This window comes from Mobula hypostoma, chromosome 10 (assembly GCF_963921235.1).
Source record: "Mobula hypostoma chromosome 10, sMobHyp1.1, whole genome shotgun sequence".
Taxonomy (NCBI): domain Eukaryota; kingdom Metazoa; phylum Chordata; class Chondrichthyes; order Myliobatiformes; family Myliobatidae; genus Mobula; species Mobula hypostoma.
Window position 1 is genome coordinate 29367764 of NC_086106.1, and position 18236 is coordinate 29385999.

An 18236-nucleotide genomic window follows, 5' to 3' on the forward strand; every position below is an offset into this window, starting at 1 on the left:
TTTTGATTGGCTGCCGGGAAATAGTGGTGGTCTGCAGAGGTTGGTGTTGGGACATCGTCTCTTCACTTTATATGTGAATGATTTAATGACCGAATTGATAGCTCTTTGAGCAAGTTTGCAGATGATGTGAAGATAGGTGGATGGGCAGATGGTGTTGAAGAAAGTGGGAGTCTGCAGAGGGATTTTAACAGATTAGAAGAATGGGCAAAGAAGTGCCAGATGGAACAGAGTATGTGGAAGTGCATAGTTATGCACTTCGTTAGAAAAAGTAATGGTGAAGACAATTTTCTAAATGTGGAGAAAATTTAAAAATCAGAGGTGTAAAGGGACTTGGGAGTCCTCGAGTAGAATTCCCTAAAGATCAACTTGCAGGTTGAGTCGGTAGCAACAAAATCAAATCAATGTTAGCATTTATTTTGAGAGGACTAGAATATAAGATCAAGGATGTAATGCTGAGGTGTTATAAGCCATTGGTGTAACATTGAAGCAGCTTCGTGGGTCTCCTGAGTGAGACAGAAACACAGACTGCAAATAAGTATATTAATCATTTATTTACAAACAGTAAAAATTTAACTAAACATTCATGTTCCCCAAGTTACAGTCACTACAAAGTTGAATGTTCAACAAGCATACATTCAATAAACATACTTAGTTAAAAACGTGCGCCGAGCATACCTTCCCAATGGTCATGTGCACCGTTTGCCTTAAACAAAGGAAGAGAGAGTAAGCCTGTTCCACGTGCTATTTTATACCTGGCATATTTGAAACTGGACACCAGGCAGTTAACCTATGGGAAAAGCAGCTGCAGTTTCTAGACTAACCAATCGTGATGGAAGCAGCTTTTGACAAACAGAATAAACCACACCCCCACATGACATTCCACTCCTCGAAAGTTGTGACCATGATGATCCAACCGTCAGACCAGTATGACTCTCACGAACTTCCCACTAAGTTGCATATAAAACACAAGAATACAATACCCAATGTGTTAAACTTGGTAGTCACCCTCCTGTACACTACAGCTGTCCGTCAGCCTCCCAGTGTCTGAAAAGACTACCAGCTGCACCCCAGAGTGTAATAGCAAATGAGCTGGTCTCCCACTTATACACTGACTCTCAGATATGATCAACCAGGTGAGTGATGTTCACCATCTCATTCATTAGGAATGTAGGTGCAGCATTCTTGACCAAGTGCCACCTTCCTTTGTGAGCAGGTAATCCAAGGCCATCGAAATCAGTTCCTGGTATAGTCTGGCCACACCATGATGAGAAAGGCTATCATTCAAACTCTTCCTTTGTTATAGCCCTTACTATGCCAACTGACCGGCGAGGTGCTCATCCCAGGGCACTGGGCTGGTATACTTACGGCGCCACATATCAACTGCACTACCCTGTGGGAACCACGGGTAGGCCTAGGAACTGCATATCCAGTGTGCCATTCAGCACCCAGCATGTGCCCACCTACGCAAGACCATTTGGTGTAGACACAGCCGCCTCAGGATACTGATCCTGCTCGTACTTGCCATCCACCTTGTCACCTTGTACCTGTAATCAACAAACCACCGACACCAGGACTCTGTCACTTTAAGAGTCAGGACCTTTGAATTATACACTTGGTACATAGGGGAATAAACCCGGCTGGTGGCGCAGTGACATCAGCGCCAGACTCCGGAGCGAAGGCTCCCGAGTTCGAATCCAGTCCCAGGCACACTTTCCATCTGTGCCGGGTTGAGTATCGACTCGCAACTCGGCCTCGTAAAAAAAAAAACTGCGCTGTGAGAAGGACGTGGGGGACCACTTTTCTCCACTTGGAGGAATCTTTCCTTCAAGACAACCACTTGAAAAGTGGTCACCGATGCTCTAGCAGAGTGTGGCACACAAGAAAAAACATAGGGAAATACCAGCCCTGAAAGCATTTACTCCATCAGGCTATGAAGGCTGAAGTTCTTTAAGGCTGTTACCATACTCTGGGTTGAGGTTAGCTGGAATAGACTACTCTCTCCCAGCTTTCCCAAAACAGAATGCCAAAACCTAGGAAGCCAGATAATTTCTCCCAACAGTCGTTTATTTCTTGTTATCAAAAGGGGTTGATATTAGCAGCATCCCTTCCACAATGTAGTAAGGAGCCCTCATTCAAATTCAGCAATCTGATCCACTGTGCAAATTCAAACGCCATCCCCAAGAGTGTATCACAAGATCTCCCACCACAAGTCAGCATCTACCACTTTGCCATTCTGTAATGCAGGGAGATACGAAAAGCACTCAGTCCAGATTAATCACCGGGTATTTAGAACACACAAAAACAACAGAACTACTACAATTTTCTCCAAATGCTCATGTCCCTCAGAAAAATGTGCATCTCATATCCAGAATAAAGTTGCCCAAATTTCTACCCCGTTAACTGAAAATTCACATGGCCAGTATGAAATGTGAATCATCCCTAAACCAATTGCATGGGGAAACAAGTAACAAAGCACAAAGTAACATACACAATAAAAATATAACAGATTAAGAAAATAAGAAACAAAGTAACTGACTAAAAATAACACAAGAAACAAAGTAACAGACTAGAAATGTAAGATGCAAACCCAGGCTGTACTCTTTTTAAAAACTTTGTATGGTAACTGCAAAACTTTAAAACAGACAGTTAGTTTCTCACAGAGAAACAGTACATTTATCGGAGAACAGCTGAGAAAGTTTATGCTCAAGGGAAGCAAGTAGCGTCCTCAGGGCATTGTTGATCACGGGTTGGGACAATAGGCTCCCTAAAGCACCCATCTCTCTATTAGATAGGTACCTCCCTCATCCCATATCCTCAATAAACACACGGACCAAAACTCCCTTGTGTTTAGTCTGTGCCTATCCCCTAAACTCGCTAATTCCTTAGTGGAGGATTTCCTGATCTCTGTTGTCTTTTAACATCCCCTACACATTCCTGATGCTCTTCCCCCTGCCCCTCCTGGGAGAAAGAAGCTCCAGGCCAATGTCCCCCAGGGCAGGTGTGGGAAAGCATGATCACTGGCCTAGCCTGTACTGTTTCAGATAAACAGAGGGGAGGGTGATAATTTCAAGGGATAAACTGAGGGCTCCATGCTACCCTCTCTCCCTTATTTTTGTCATCCAACCAGACGGCCCCATTCCACAGCTGCACAGTAGGATCATCGTGCTGCTTCATTAAAGCTCGAACCTCAACAGGGTAAGGCTGCCAACCTGCTCGACGCGCTATCTCCATATTATCTTGTAACTTTGCAGCCCAAGTCTGAGCCATCAACAGTGATCCTCTCAGAATAACACAGCACAGATTCAAGTCCTCAACTTCATTTTGAAGACCGGCAATCTTTTTATACTGATATCTTACAATTGCTGCAAACAGTCAGAAGGCATCCTACTGGCTATACTTTCTCCTAGGACAACCCAGCTTTTTAAGTATGGAAACAATGTGATGTCCAGTTTCAACCACAGTGAAACCTAAGTGGTCTGACCAATCTATTGGTGTTCCATAACCCATCAGTAGGTTAGCGAGACTTCCAAAGCCTGCGTTATTATTCCCCTCCCTCCCCACCCTAGGACTCTGCGTCTCTCCTTTGGGGGATGGGGGTTAATTCCTCTCTTTTAAAGAAATGCATTGCTGCTCAAACAACAAACCCTGTTGCATTGAATGTGACGTTGAATCAGGTTCGCAGGTCTGGTGAGTTAGACAGAAATCATTTATTTACAAATAGTAAAAATTCCACAAAACATTTATGTTCCCAAGTTACAGAATCTACAGGATTGAATATTCAACAAACATATTTGGCTAAAAGCATACACAGAGCATACCTTTCCAATGGTTCTGTGTGCTGCTTGCCTTAAACAAAGGACGAGAGAGCAAGCTTCTTCCAAGGGGTATTTTATACCCAGGATATATGAAACTGGACATCAGGTGACTAATGGGAAAAGCAGCTGCAGTTTCTAAACTAACCAATCATGACGGAAGCAGCTTTCAACCAGTAGAATAAGTCCGCCCCCCAAAGGACAATTGGTCAGACTGCACCTGGAGTATTGTGAGCAGTTTTGAGCCCGTTATCTAAGAAAAGATGTGCTGGCGTTGGAAAGGAGCCAAGGAAGTTCACGAGAATGATTTGCAGATGAAAGGGTTAATTTATGAGGGGTGTTTCATTGCTCTGGGCTTGCACTTACTAGAGTTCAGAAGAATGAGGGGGATCTTATTGAATCCTATTGAATATTGAAAGGCCTAGACAGAATGGATATGGTGAGGATGTTTTCTATAGTGAGGGAGTCCAGGACTAGAGTGTACAGCCTCCGAACAGGGCATTCAGAACAGAGAGGAGGAGGAAATTCTTTAGCCAGAGGATGATGAATCTGTGGAATTCATTGCCGTAGATGTCTTTGGAGGCCAAGTCAATGGGTATATTCAAAGTGGAAGTTGATGGGTTTTTGATTTGACCATAAAATATAGGAGCAGAATTAGGCCATTTGGCCCATCAACTGCTCCACCATTTTATCATGCTTGATCTATTTCTGTCTCTCCCCCCCCCCCCAACAATCTCCGGCCTTTCCCCCTTACCCCTCATGCCCTGATTAATCAAGAATCTATCAACCTCCACAGCTGCTTGTGGCAATGAATCCCACAGATTCACCACTGGCTAAATAAAATCTTCCTCATCTCCATTCTAAAGGAATGTGCCTCTGTTCTGTGGTTGTGTCAGCACACCCTTTTGTAGATAAGGGGTCCAAAACTGCTCGCAATACTCCAACTGAGGCCTCACCAGCGCTTTATAAAGCCTCAACATTACATCCCTGCTTATGTATTCTAGTCCTTTCAAAATGATTGCTGACATTGCATTTGCCTTCCTCACCACCAACTCAACCTGCAAATTAACCTTTAGGGAATCCTGCATGAATCCCAAATCCCTTTACACCTCAGATTTTTGTATTTCTCTCCATTTAGAAAATCGTCTATGCTTTTATTTCTTCAACCAAATTGCATGACCATACACTTCCTGACAATATGTTATATCTGCTTCTTCTTTGCCTATTCTCCTAATCTGTCTAAGATCTTCTGTAGTCTCTCTGCTTCCTCATCACTACCTGCCCCTCTACCTATCTTCATACCGTCTGCAAAACTGGCCACAACGCCATCAATTCCATCATCCAGATCACTGACATATAGAGTAAAAGGAAGTGGTCCCAGCACAGACCCCTGTGGAACACCACTAATGACGAGCAACCAACCAGAAAAGACTCCCTTTATTCCCACTCTTTGCTTCCTGCCATTGAGCCAATGTTCTGTCCATGCTAGTATCTTTTATGTAATATCATGGGCTCTAAACTTATTTTGCAACATCATGTGTGACACCTTGTCAAAGGCCATTTGAAAATCCTTCGACTGTCCTGTTTGTTATTTCTTCATAGAATTAAAATAGATCTGTCAGACAAGATTTTCCTTTCAGGAAACCATGCTGACATCTGCCTATTTTATCATGTGCCTCCAAGTACCCCGAAATCACATCCTTATTTCCTTTCTTCTTCCTCTCTCCCTTCTTCCTCTCTTCCTTCTTGAAGAGTGGAGTGACATTTACAATTTTCCAGTCCTCTGGAACCATTCCAGAATCTAGATATTCTTGAAAAATCATTACAAATGCCTCCATGATCTCACCAACCACCTCTTTCAGAACCCTGGGGTGTACACCATCTGGTACATGACTTATCTACCTTCAGACCTTTCAGTTTCCCAACCACCTCACTCACTGTAGAACTTCCGGAATACTGCTAGTGTCTTCTACAGAATAATGCAGAGTACTTATTCAGTTCATCTGTCATTTCCTTGTCCTCCGTTACTACCTCTCCAGCAGTCCTATATCTCTTCTCGCCTCTCTTTTACAATTTATAGATCTGAAGAAACCTTTAGTATCCTCTTTAATATTATTGGCTAGCTTACCTTCATGTTCCATCTTTTCCTTCTTTATGATTTTTTTAGTTGCCGTCTGTTGATTTTTTTTAAAGCTTCCCAATTCTCTAATTCCAAGTAATTTTTGCTCTATTATATGCATCTTTTAGGATTTTATGGTGGCTTTGACATCTTGGCAGCCATGGTACCTCATCCTCCTTTTAGAATACTACTTTCTCTTTGAGATGTACCTATCCTGTGCTTTCTGAATTGCTCCCAGACACTCCAGCCATAGCTGTTCTGCCGTCATTCCTGCTAGTGTTCTTTTTCCAGTCAGTTTTTGCCAGCTTCTCTCTCATGTCTCTGTGATTCCCTTTACTCCACTGTAATACTGATACATCTGACTTCAGCTTCTGCTCAAATTTTAGAAAGAATTCTATCATATTATGATCACTGTCTCCTAATGGTTCCTGTACCTTAAGCCCTCTAATCAATTCCAGTTCATTGCACAATACCCAATCCAGAATAGCTGATTCCTCTCATGGTTTCAAGCACGAGCTGCCCTAAAATGCCATCTCATAGGCATTCTCAAATTCTCTCTCTTCGGGATCTAGCACCAACCTGATTTTTCCAATCCACCTGTATATTGAAATCCCCTATAACTATCATAGCATAGCCCTTTTGACAAGCCTTTTCTATCTCCCATTGCAATTTTCAGACTACATCTTTGCAAAATAACACCCATCAGGGTCTTTTTACCCTTGCAGTATTTTAGTTTCTTAGCTCTACCCACAGCAATTCAAACTTTCCCATCCATTCAAATATAACACCTTTAGTCCTGTATTCATCAATCAGGCTTCAAATGGGGTGGAGGCAGGGGAATGGGGTTGGAAGGGATAATAAATCAGCCGTGATGGAATGGCAGACCAGATTCGATGGGCTGAACGTCTAAATGTCACAATTACAGTGTCATAGTCAGAGAGCTACCACCTGAATCGCAGCCCACCCAGGAGATTAAAGTGATCTGTTCTGAGTCACTACCCTGTACTTACTGATGATTTTTGTAACTTTTTACAGGACATCAAAGGTGGAGGAGTTGCGACTGGGTATCTCAGACAGAATATCACATCAGATCTACACCCCACTCAGCTCCCCAGCACCTGAATATCATCGGCCTGTGAACGTGGAAGGAGAGATGCTGGTTTGTTTCACTTCAGACCCCAGGCAGTGAGGGCTGTTGCAGGACACCGACCGTGACACAGCTGGGTAGTGAGGCACTGTCTACAGCGGGGAGGGGAGAAACTACTGATGTGAGAACAGGAACCAAGTTGCAGAGAAGCCATGTAACTACTCCCAGTCTGTGAAGGAGCGGGCAGTGATCACTCCAGTGCAGATTGGGAAAGGAACACCCACTGCAACGAGAGACCGTGTGTGACACGCTGGGGGAGGTGAGCTCACCTGATCTGTGACTGGGAACGTGTTCACCACATCCTTGTTTCTGCACCAGGAAACATTCATTCTTTTGACTGAGATAAACTTGATCTGTTTCCCTGAGAATATTCAAATCTTCTTTCCACCTGCTTCCACTTGAGAAAAGTAATTAATTTGCCCTCTTTTTACTGACTGATCGCTCAGGTCCTGGGGAAACATTGTCATCCTGCTTCAGGTGAGTGAAGGGAGTCAGTCGTTCACAGGATGGGGCACTGGGAAATTTGCCCTGGGGAGATGCCATTCACCGGGTGTGCATGTGGGAAGAGAGTCACTCTCTCATCCCACCTGGTGACTCACCAGTGAGAAGCCATTCTCCTGCTCACATGGTGGGAGGGGGTTCATTCAGTCATCCAACCTCCTGACACATTTGACTGCGGGAAGGACGTCAAGTGATCCGGCGACCTGATGAACCGCCAGCAGATTCCCGCTGGGGAGAAGCCGTTCACCTGCACTCACTGCGGGAAGATTTTCAAGCATTTCTTCAGCCTGCAACGGCACCAGCGAGTCCACACTGGGGAGCTGTTCATCTGTTCTGAATGCGGGAAGGGATTCACTCGGTCGTACGAGCTTCTCATGCACCAACAGATTCACACTGGGGAGAGGGCCTTCACCTGCTCCGAGTGCGGGAAGGGGTTCACTCGGTCGTCCGAGCTTCTGACGCACCAACGAACACACACAGGGGAGAGGCCGTTCATCTGCTCTGAGTGCGGGAAGGGGTTCACCCGGTCATCCGAGCTTCTGGTGCATCAACAAATTCATACCGGAGAGAGCCCCTTTGCCTGCTCCAAGTGTGGTAAAGGCTTCAGTCGGTCAACCGAGCTTCTGACACACCAACGAATTCACAACAGGGAGAGGCCGTTCATCTGCTCTGAGTGCGGGAAGGGATTCACTCGGTCATCTGAGCTACTGGCGCACCAGCGAATTCACACTGGCGAGAGCCCCTTTGCCTGCTCTGAATGCAGGAAAGGGTTCACTCGTTCATCCGAGCTTCTGGCACACCAACGAATTCACACCGGTGAGAGGCCGTTCACCTGCTCCGAGTGCGGGAAGGGATTCACTCGGTCGTCTGTCCTTCTGACACACCAGCGAATTCACACCGGGGAGAGGCCGTTCAAATGCTCGGAGTGTGGGAAAGGATTCACTCTGTCGTCTGGCCTTGTGAGACACCAACGAATTCACACCGGAGAGAGGCCGTTCGCTTGCTCCGAGTGTGGGAAGGGATTCACTCGGTTGTCTGTTCTTCTGATGCACCACCGAATTCACACCGGGGAGATGCCTTTCACCTGCTACGAATGTGGGAAGGGATTCACTCGTTCATCTGGCCTTCTGGCACACCAACGAATTCACACCGGGGAGAGGCCCTTCGCCTGCTCTGAGTGTGGAAAAGGGTTCATTCGGTCATCCCAGCTTCTGGTGCATCAACGAGTTCACACTGGAGAGAGGCCGTACACCTGCACCGAGTGCGGGAAGGGCTTTACTCGGTCATCTGTCCTTCTGACGCACCAAAGAATTCACACTGGTGAGAGGCCGTTCACCTGCTCCGAGTGCGGGAAAGGGTTCACTCTGTCATATGGCCTTCTGAGGCACCAACGAATTCACACAGGGGAGAGACCATTCACCTGCCCTGAATGTGGGAAGAACTTTGCACTGTCATCTCACCTGTGGTCACACCGAAGAACACATACTAAAGGGAAAGTTTAAATGTGCGGTACATACGTGGGGCATTTAAACACTGTAGCTGCTGAGAGAGCGGTGAGTTCACAAGTGACTGCAGGAACTGATTCTGCAGTTATTGTTGCTGTTGATCACATCCAGGTTTGGACCCCGGTTACTGGGCACATTTGGGTTGTTTCCCCTGGGACTGCAGGTACATTTGTCTTCTGCATCGATTATAAATAGATCTGTTTTGTGTGAATGAACTGGGCTTGAGGATGTGAAGAGACTTCGAGGGGATGCGGACAAGCTGAAGGAACAGACCAGAACTCAGCAGTGTCAAATGTGGGAAAGTGGGAGGTCACCAACCTCCGTGGGAAACTCGCGATGTTGAAGGGATCACGGGATGTTGGACGGCAGGAAAGTGGTGTCAGGTCACCGTCACTCATGACCTTGCTGACTGGTGGGGCAGTTGGAAAGGCTGAATGGCCTTTACCTGTGGTAAGATGGTCACACAAAGCAGGGAGCACAACCCACTGAGTGTCCAGCAGCATCCGTGGAGGCTGAAGTTGCCAGTCGACGCAGGGTCTTGAAAACGTAACATAAACTTTCACTTTTATCATCCACAGACACTACTCAACCCACTGAGCTCTTAGAGCATCCTGTTTTGTGGTTCCAGGGCCCAACACCTGGCTCGCTTGGGAAAATGGGCAAGGAACTCGCAGGGGGAAGCTTAAGTCACATGCAAGGTATTGCATTTTCAGAAGATAAACCAGGGCAGGACTTGTACAGTGAATGGCAGTGCCCGGGGGCACATTGGAGAACGGAGTGACCTATGTGTATAGATTTCCCTGACTGTGACAACACGGGTGGCTGGAGTGAGGAAGGCCTTTGGCTCACTTACCCTCACTGCTTGGGAGATTGAGTGCAAGAGTCAGTGCATCATGTCACAACTGTAAGATGTCGGTGAGACCACACTTGGACTGTGTGTACGGTTCTGGTCAGCTAATTGTCCAGAAGGATAACTTTAAGAAGACAAAGATGCAAAATAGATTCACAGGGAAGATACCAGGATCAGAAGGCTTGAGTTATAACCAGATAGAGGATAGAACATACAACACCATAGCACAGAGCAGGCCTGTTGGCCCTCAAGGTTGTGCCAACCTCTTAACTTACTCTAAAGTCAATCTAATCCTTCTCTCCTACAGAGATCTCCATTTCTCTATCATCCATGTGCCTATCTAGGAGTTTCTTAAATGCCCCTAATGTATCTGCTGCTTCCATCAATGGCAGGGAGATCCACACGCCCACCACTCTCTGTGTAGGGAACAAAAAACACTTTCCTCTACTGTTTTTCCCCCTGGTTAGGACATCATCTGTGGAAGTTTATAAAGTGATGAAGGGCATAGTGTAAAACTAGAGGACATTGGTTTAAGGTGTGTGAGAGAGAGAGATTTAAATAGCTCTCTAGGGGCAAGTTTTTCACTCGGAAGGAGGTGGGTATCTGGCGCACAATGTAGTGGAAGTCGTAGATCAGGTACAATTACAGTGTATAGAAGTCATTTGGACAGTTTCATGGACAGGAAAGGTTTGGAAGGATATGGGCCAAATGATGAGTTGGGGTCGGCAACTCAGGCTGAAGGACCTGTTTCTGTGCCTCAAACCTCAGACGCTGTCTGACATCTTTTGCGTCTTCACAATCCATTGGGATGGGCACTGAGGTGGGATGGGAAGGGTGGGAGTGCACACCCTCACCAACCTCAGCTTGACCTTTCAGGATAGTCACAGGCCAGCTGTCCCCCTCAGTGCTCAGGGTGGGTGTGTTTTACCTCCCTGATTGCCCCCTGCTGTGACCTTCCCCACCTCCCTGCCGAGGGGTAGGGCCACTCACAGATCAGGACCATTGGGACACACATAGACCCCAGCTTCCTCTTCATCTCACTGTAGTGGGGTGGGGACCTGCACAGATCAGGCCCATAAGTATCTAAGCAACACACACAAAATGCAGGAGGAACTCAACAAGCCGGGCAGCATCTATGGAACAGAGTAAACCGTCAATGTTTCAGGCTGAGACCCTTCATCAGGACTGGAAAAATAGATGAGGTCAGAATAAGAAGGTGGGGGGAGAGGAAGAAGCACAAGGATAGGTGATAGGTGAAACCAGGAGAGGTGAAATAAAGAGCTGGGAAGTTGATTGGTGAAAGAGATAAAGGGCTGGAGAAGGTGGAATCTGGTTGGAGAGGGAAGAAAGGGAAGGGGGAAGAACACCAGAGGGAGGAGATTAGGTGACAGAGGGAAACAGAAATGAGGAATGGTTGGGGGGGGGGTGCAATTACCGGAAGTTTAAGAAATTGATGTTCAAGCCATCAGGTTGGAGGCTACCCAAACGGAATATAAGGTGTTGCTCCTCCAAAGTGAGTGTGGCCTCATCGTGACATTAGAGGAGGCCATGGACTGACATGTCAGAATATCTATATCAATATTCTATATATCTATTCCTTCACCTGACATTTCAAAGGACTATGGTATAACTTCATCATGGTGATTGCACTTTGTTTTATACCTGAGTTTTACCTGGGTGTCCTTGCTGGATGCACCCTGTCTGCCATAACAGTCCCCATAATCATGCCTAGTGGTCCATAGTTCCCAGGGTTCTCTTTCCAGCCTTCTTTAATATAGGTACAGCATTTGTCATCCTCCCATCTTCCTGGACCTCCCCATCACTACTGATGCTAATATCTCAGCCAAGGATCTCATAGATTCTTTTCCAGCTTCCTGCAGTGATATTGGGTATACCTGAGCATGCCCTGGAGATTTATCTACCTCGACATATTTTATGACATCCAGCACATCCTCTGCTGTAATGCAAACTATCCCCAAGGTACCCCCATTAACCCTCCTTGGATCTGAAGTCTTTATGACATTCTCAGAATCAGGTTTAATATCACTGGCATATGTCGTAAAATTTGTTAACTTTGAGGCAGCAGTATAATAATGATAGAAAAAGGAAATGGTGAATTACAGTAAATATAAAATAGTTAAATTAAATCAGTGGAGCAAAAAATATGAAATAAAAAAAGTAGTGAGGTAGTGTTCATGGGTTTAATGTCAATTCAGAAATCAGGTGGCAGAGGGGAAGAAGCTGTTCCTGAATCACTGAGTGTGTGCCTTCAGGCTCCTGTACCTCCTTCCTGATGGTAACAATGAGAAGAGGGCAGGTGCTGGGTGGTGGATGTCCTTAATGATGGATACCACCTTTCTGAAGCACTATTCCTTGATGATGACCTGGATACTATGGAGGCTAGTGGCCATGATGGAGCTGACTAAGTTTACAACTCTCTGCAGCTTACTTCGATCCTGTGCAGTAGCCCCTCTCCCCAGATCGGACAGTGGTGCAGTCAGTTAGAATGCTCTCCACAGTACATCTGTAGAAATTTTCAAATGTTTTTAGTGACATAACAAATCTTCTCAAATTCCTAATGAAATATAGCTGCTGTCTTGCCTTCTTTATAGCTGCATCAATATGTTGGGTTCTAGATAGGTCCTCAGAGATACTGACACCTAGGAACTTGAAATTGCACACCCTTTCCACTTCTGATCCCAGTATGAGGACTGGTGTGTGTTCCCTTGTCTTACCCAATGGTAAAAGCAGTGGAGAAATATTCAGAAAGGAACTTGCTCTTCTCCTGAGGCTCCACACAAAGATGTCCTCTTTGGTTTTGTAGGGGCTCAGCCTGAAACATCGACTGTTTACTCCTCTCCATGGATGCTGCCTGATCTGCTGAATTCCTACAGCACTTTGTGTACCTCTCTCTCTACTTGCTTTCTCTTCATTGGATTTTCCATAATTTTCTCTGCCATGTCCACTTTTTGTCCTCCTGATTTCAATTGTGTATCCATCCACCACTACATCTCCTATAGTCCTCATGGGTTTCACTTGACCCCAGTTGTCTGTAACTAACCCATGCCTCCTCCTCCTGACGAGAACCTCATTATCCCTCATCATTCATAGCAACACACACACACACAGTACTGGAGGAACTCAGCAGGTCAGGCAGTAGCTATGGAGGGGAATAAACAGTTGATAGTTCAGGTCAAGACCCTTCATCAGGACTAGAAACAAAGGGGGAAGAAGCCAGAATTGAGAGGTAGGGGGAGGGGCGATGAAGTAGGAAGGGAGGTGTTGCATGGAAAACATAAAGGGCTGAAGAGGGAATCAGATGGGAGAGCAGGGTGGACCATGGGAGAAAGGGAAGGAGGGCACACGAGAGTAGTGATGGGTAGGTGACAATAAGCGAGGGGCCAGAATGAGGAATGGAAAAGAGAGAAAGAGAAGGGGAGGGGGAGAAATTACTGGAAGTTAGAAACATTAATATTGATACTGTCAGGTTGGAGGATACTCAGACAATATGAGGTGTTGCTGCCTCAGGCTGAGGGTGGCGTCATAGCAATAGAGGAGGCCATGTACCTTACCCATCGTAGGTCCCTTCTCCAGCCACCCTTGCCCTTCACTCCAACAGGAACATGCAGACCAGTAAGTCTCAATTAAAAACCTTGAACTTTTAGGAGTCTCCTCACCAGGTGTCCCTTTCCCTGGAAATAATCTACCAAATCAACCTTAGCAAGTTCTTGTCTATTGAGCACGGTTATGTAATGGTTAGCATAATGCCAGTGACCTGGGTTCAATTCCCACTGCTGTCTGTAAGGAGTCTGATTGAAACATATAAGATTATTAAGGGATTAGACACGCTAAAGGCAGGAAACATGTTCCCGATGTTGGGGGAGTCCAGAAGCAGAGGCCACAGTTTAAGAATAATGGGTAGCCAATTTAGAACGGAGTTGAGGAAAAACTTTTTCACACAGAGGGTTGTGGTTCTGTGGAATGCTCTGCCTCAGAAGGCAGTGGAGGCCAATTCTCTGGGTGCTTTCAAGAAAGAGTTAGATAGACCTCTTAAAGATAACGGAGTGAAGGGATATGGGGAGAAGGCCGGCTAAGGGTGCTGATTGTGGATGATCAGCCATGATCACAGTGAACGGTGGTGCTGGCTCGAAGGGCTGAATGGCCTACTCCTGCACCTATTGTCTATTGAGTCTGTGTGTTCCCCCCATGACCATGTGGGTTTCCTGCTGGTGCTCTGGTTTCCACCCATATTCCAAAGGCATATGGGTTAGTAGGTTAGTTTGTCACATGGTGTAAATGAGTGGGGTGGGTTCATTGGGCTGGGACTTCCTGTTACTGTACTGTGTCTCTGTAATGTAAATAAAAATATCATTTTCCAGCACTTCGTGTTGTCATTTCAGAATCCCAGCATCTTGAATATTAGAAGCAACACAGACAAAAAGCTGGAGGAACTCAACAGGCCAGGTAGCATCTATAGAAAAGAGTAAACGGTTGACATTTCGGGCTGAGACCTTTCATCAGGATTCTGTCTTGGCCCAAAACGTTGACAATTTACTCATTTCCATAGATGCTGCCCGGCCTGCTGAGTTCTTCCAGCAGTTTGTGCATGTTGCTTTGGATTTCCAGCATCTGCAGATTTTGTGATCTGAAATATTATTTCATTGTCATTTCCTAAATCTTTCAAATGTACAATTCACTTATCACTAATTGCCATTTGTGGATAAATTTCATCATTGTACCAGGTGGGAATGTTCCATCAACCTGCTCTGGAAGGGCCTGTTTATTGGTCCAAATTAAGGCCTAAAGAGTTGGTGTGGAGAGGATGTTGCCTTTAGTAGGGGAGTCAAGGACGAGAGGGCACAGCCGCTGAATAGAAACTTGTCCCTCTAGAACAGAGATGAGAAGGAGTTCTTTAGCCAGCGGCTGGTGAATCTGTTGAACTTGTTATCACAGACAGCAGAAGAGGCCAATTCATTGGGTATATTTAAAGCTGGGGGTGGATAAGTTCTTTATTACTTAGGGCATTGGAATGGGGAGATGGCAGGGGAATGAGATTGAGAGGGACAGTATATCAGTCACGACTGGACAGTGGAGCAGACTCATTAGGCTGAATGGTCTAATTCTACTTGTTATGTCTTAAGGTCTTAAAAGGCATGTTACAGTGACAAATTCTGCCTATCGATAAAGACTACAAAAGCTTCAATGATATGTTAAAGCAACACGCACAAAATGCGGGAGAAACTCAGAAGGCCAGGCAGCATCTATGGAAAAGTGTACAGTTGGTGTTTCAGGCTGAGACCCTTCAGCAGGACTGGAGAACAAAAGACAAAGAGTTAGAGTTAAAAGGTGGGGCGAAGGGAGGGAGAAACACGAGGTGACAAGTGAAACTGGGAGGGGGAGGGGTCAATGAAAGAGCTGGGAAGTTGATAGGTGAAAGAGTTGATTTGTCCTGGTGTGGCCTCCTGTATATCGGTGATACCCAACGTAGATTGGGAGACTGCTTCGTTGAGCACCTTTGCTCCGTCTACCAGATAAAGTGAGATCTTCCAGTAGCCACCCATTTTAACTCCACATCCCATTCCCATTCCGATATGTCAATCCATGGCCTCCTCTACTGTCGTGATGAAGCCACATTCAGGTTGGAGGAACAACATCTTATATTCCGTCTGTGTAGTTTCCAACCTGATGGAATGAACATCGATTTCTCGAACTTCTGGTTATGGCCAAACCCCACCACCACCACCATTCCCCATCCCAATCTCACCTTAACTCCTTGCCTACCCATCGCCCATCGACTCCCTCCGGTGCGTGCGCCCACCCCTCCTTTTCTTTCTTCCATGGCCTTCTGTCCTCTCTTATTAGATTCCCCCTTCTCCAGCCCTGTATCTCTTTCACCAGTCAACTTCCCAGTTCTTAACTTCACCAATCCCCCTCTCCCAATTTCACCTATTACCTCGTGTTTCTTCCTCCCCTCCCCACACCTTTTAACTCCGACTCTTCATCTTTTATTCTCCAGTCCTGCTGATGGGATGTGACTTGAAATGTCGACTGTACTCTTTTCCATAGATGTTGCCTGGCCTGTTGAGTTCCACCAGTATTTTGTCTGTGTTGCTTGAATTTCCAGCATCTGCAGATTTTCTCTTGTTAATGATATGTTAAATATAAGATCAAGGCAATTTATTGCGCATTGGTAAGGGACATTAAAAATCATTCCAGTTCCAGGAGCTGTAAACATCATCAGGAGGATGCCAGGCTGGGATAGTAAACCCGGTCCAATCCTGGATACAATTCTAAGGAACAATTACCGTGGAATCCAGCTCCTACAGTCACTTGTGGACTCACTGGTGATTCCACAGACTGGCTGACCAAGTGAGTCTCTCCTCCCACTTGGAATCAATGAACACCCTTCCTCCAGTATGAATGTGCTGGTAATCCTTTGTGACTGGAGTGAATCCCTTTCCATACCTAAGTGAAAAGTCTCTTTGTAAGTTTAACCCCAATGTGAATGCTGTCCAAGTTGCATGCCATCTTGGACAATGTCTCCCATCCACTACATAATGTACTGGGTGGGCACAGGAGTACATTCAGCCAGAGACTCATTCCACCGAGATGCAACACAGAGCGTCATAGGAAGTCATTCCTGCCTGTGGGCATCAAACTTTACAACTCCTCCCTTGGAGGGTCAGACACCCTGAGCCAATAGGCTGGTCCTGCACTTATTTCCTGGCATAATTTACATATTTCTATTTAACTATTTATGGTTTTATTACTATTTACTTATTTGTGGTGCAACTGTGAAGAAAACCAATTTCCCCTGGGATCAATAAATTATGACTATGACTATGATCCTGCCCTCTCCACGTCCAAGGACTGGCAGTGTTTAGATTCAGGTGGACTGAGCAAGACTGGTTGAACTCAGCATGTTGTTTCAATCAATCTCATCCCTCTTTCTAACACCCTGTGAAATAGGCTTAGAGCGGGAGGAGAGAGAGAGAGAGAAAGGAAACACAAAGATGAGCCTATGAGCACTACCTTGCTGCCCTCTTTTTGTACTATTTACCTTTTCTAAAACAGTAATTTTTTTGTCTTGCACTGAACTGATCCTATGAAACAACAAATTTCAGAACTGCACTCAATTTGCCATTTTATTAGCCACACCTGTACACATTATTATAATTAATGTAAATATCTAATCAGCCATTTATGTGGCAGCAATCAATCCATAAAAGCATGCTGACATGGTGAAGAGTTTGGTTCTTCAGTCTAAACATCAGAATGTGGAAGAAATATGATAGAAGTGACTTTGACCACAGAATGAATGTTGGTGCCAAACGGAATGGTTTGAGTATCTCAGAAACTGCTGATCTCCTGGGACTTTCACGCTTAGCAGTCTAGAGTTCACAGAAATGGTGCAAAAAAACAAAATCATCCTGTGAGCGGCAGTTGTGTGGGTGAAAATGCCTTGTTAATGAATGAGGTCAAAGGTGAATGACCATATTGGTTCAAGCTGACAGTAAGTCAAATAACCCCGTGTAACAACAGTGGTGAGCAGAAGAGCATCTCTGAATGCACAACATATTGAACCTTGAACTAGAGCAGCAATAGACTGAGAGTTTACAGTCAGTGGCCACTTTTTTACATACAGGAGGTACCTAAAGTGGCTGCTAATGTATATATGAAAAGCATTTATGGAGTAGCTAGAGGTTTTTTTTTGCCCAGGGTTAAAATGTCAATTGGAGGCATAGGAGACAGTGGATGCTTGAAACCTGCAGCTAGGCACAAATGAGCTGCAGGAACTCAGCAGGTCAGGCAGCATCTATGCAGAAAAACCGGCAGTCACTGTTTTGGGTGGATATTCTCTCTTATCACTTCTCCTGTTGGACAGAAGATACAAAAGACTGAAAACACGTACCACAGGCTCAAGAACAGCTCCTGCCTCACTGTAGTAAATGATTCCCTAGTATAAGATGGACTCTGACCTCACAAGCTACCTCATTTTGATTCTGCATTTCATTATTTTCCTTCACCACACTTCCTCTGTAGCTGTTACACTTTATTCTGCATTATGATTATTCTTGACTTGTTCTACTTCAATGCGCTGTGTAATGATTTGATCTGCATGAGTAGTATTGTGAGGTAAGCTTTTCACTGTATCTCGGTACATGTGGCAATAGTAAACTAAAACTAATAGCAATCAAGACTAGAGGTCTTGGATTTAAGCTGAGGGGAGTAAGTTTAAAGGTGATTTGCTACACAAGTAATTTTTATATTCATAGACAGTTGGTATTGGTTTACTATCATT

At 45.3% G+C, this 18236-nt stretch overlaps 1 protein-coding gene across 2 annotated transcripts in view; it reads left to right on the forward strand.

Annotated features, from left to right (window-relative positions):
• The window catches only part of LOC134352762 (zinc finger protein 229-like), a 48196-nt gene extending 33893 nt beyond the window's left edge, over positions 1 to 14303 (forward strand). The window contains exon 4 of one of the 2 annotated variants that reach the window (XM_063060195.1): positions 7966 to 14303. In XM_063060195.1, the coding sequence (XP_062916265.1) occupies positions 7966 to 9081 (1116 nt within the window). In that variant the 3' untranslated portion in view covers positions 9082 to 14303. Of the gene's footprint in view, positions 1 to 6966 lie in introns of both variants that reach the window. The other variant, XM_063060194.1, reaches the window with a different exon arrangement.
• Positions 14304 to 18236: the final 3933 nt, after the last annotated feature.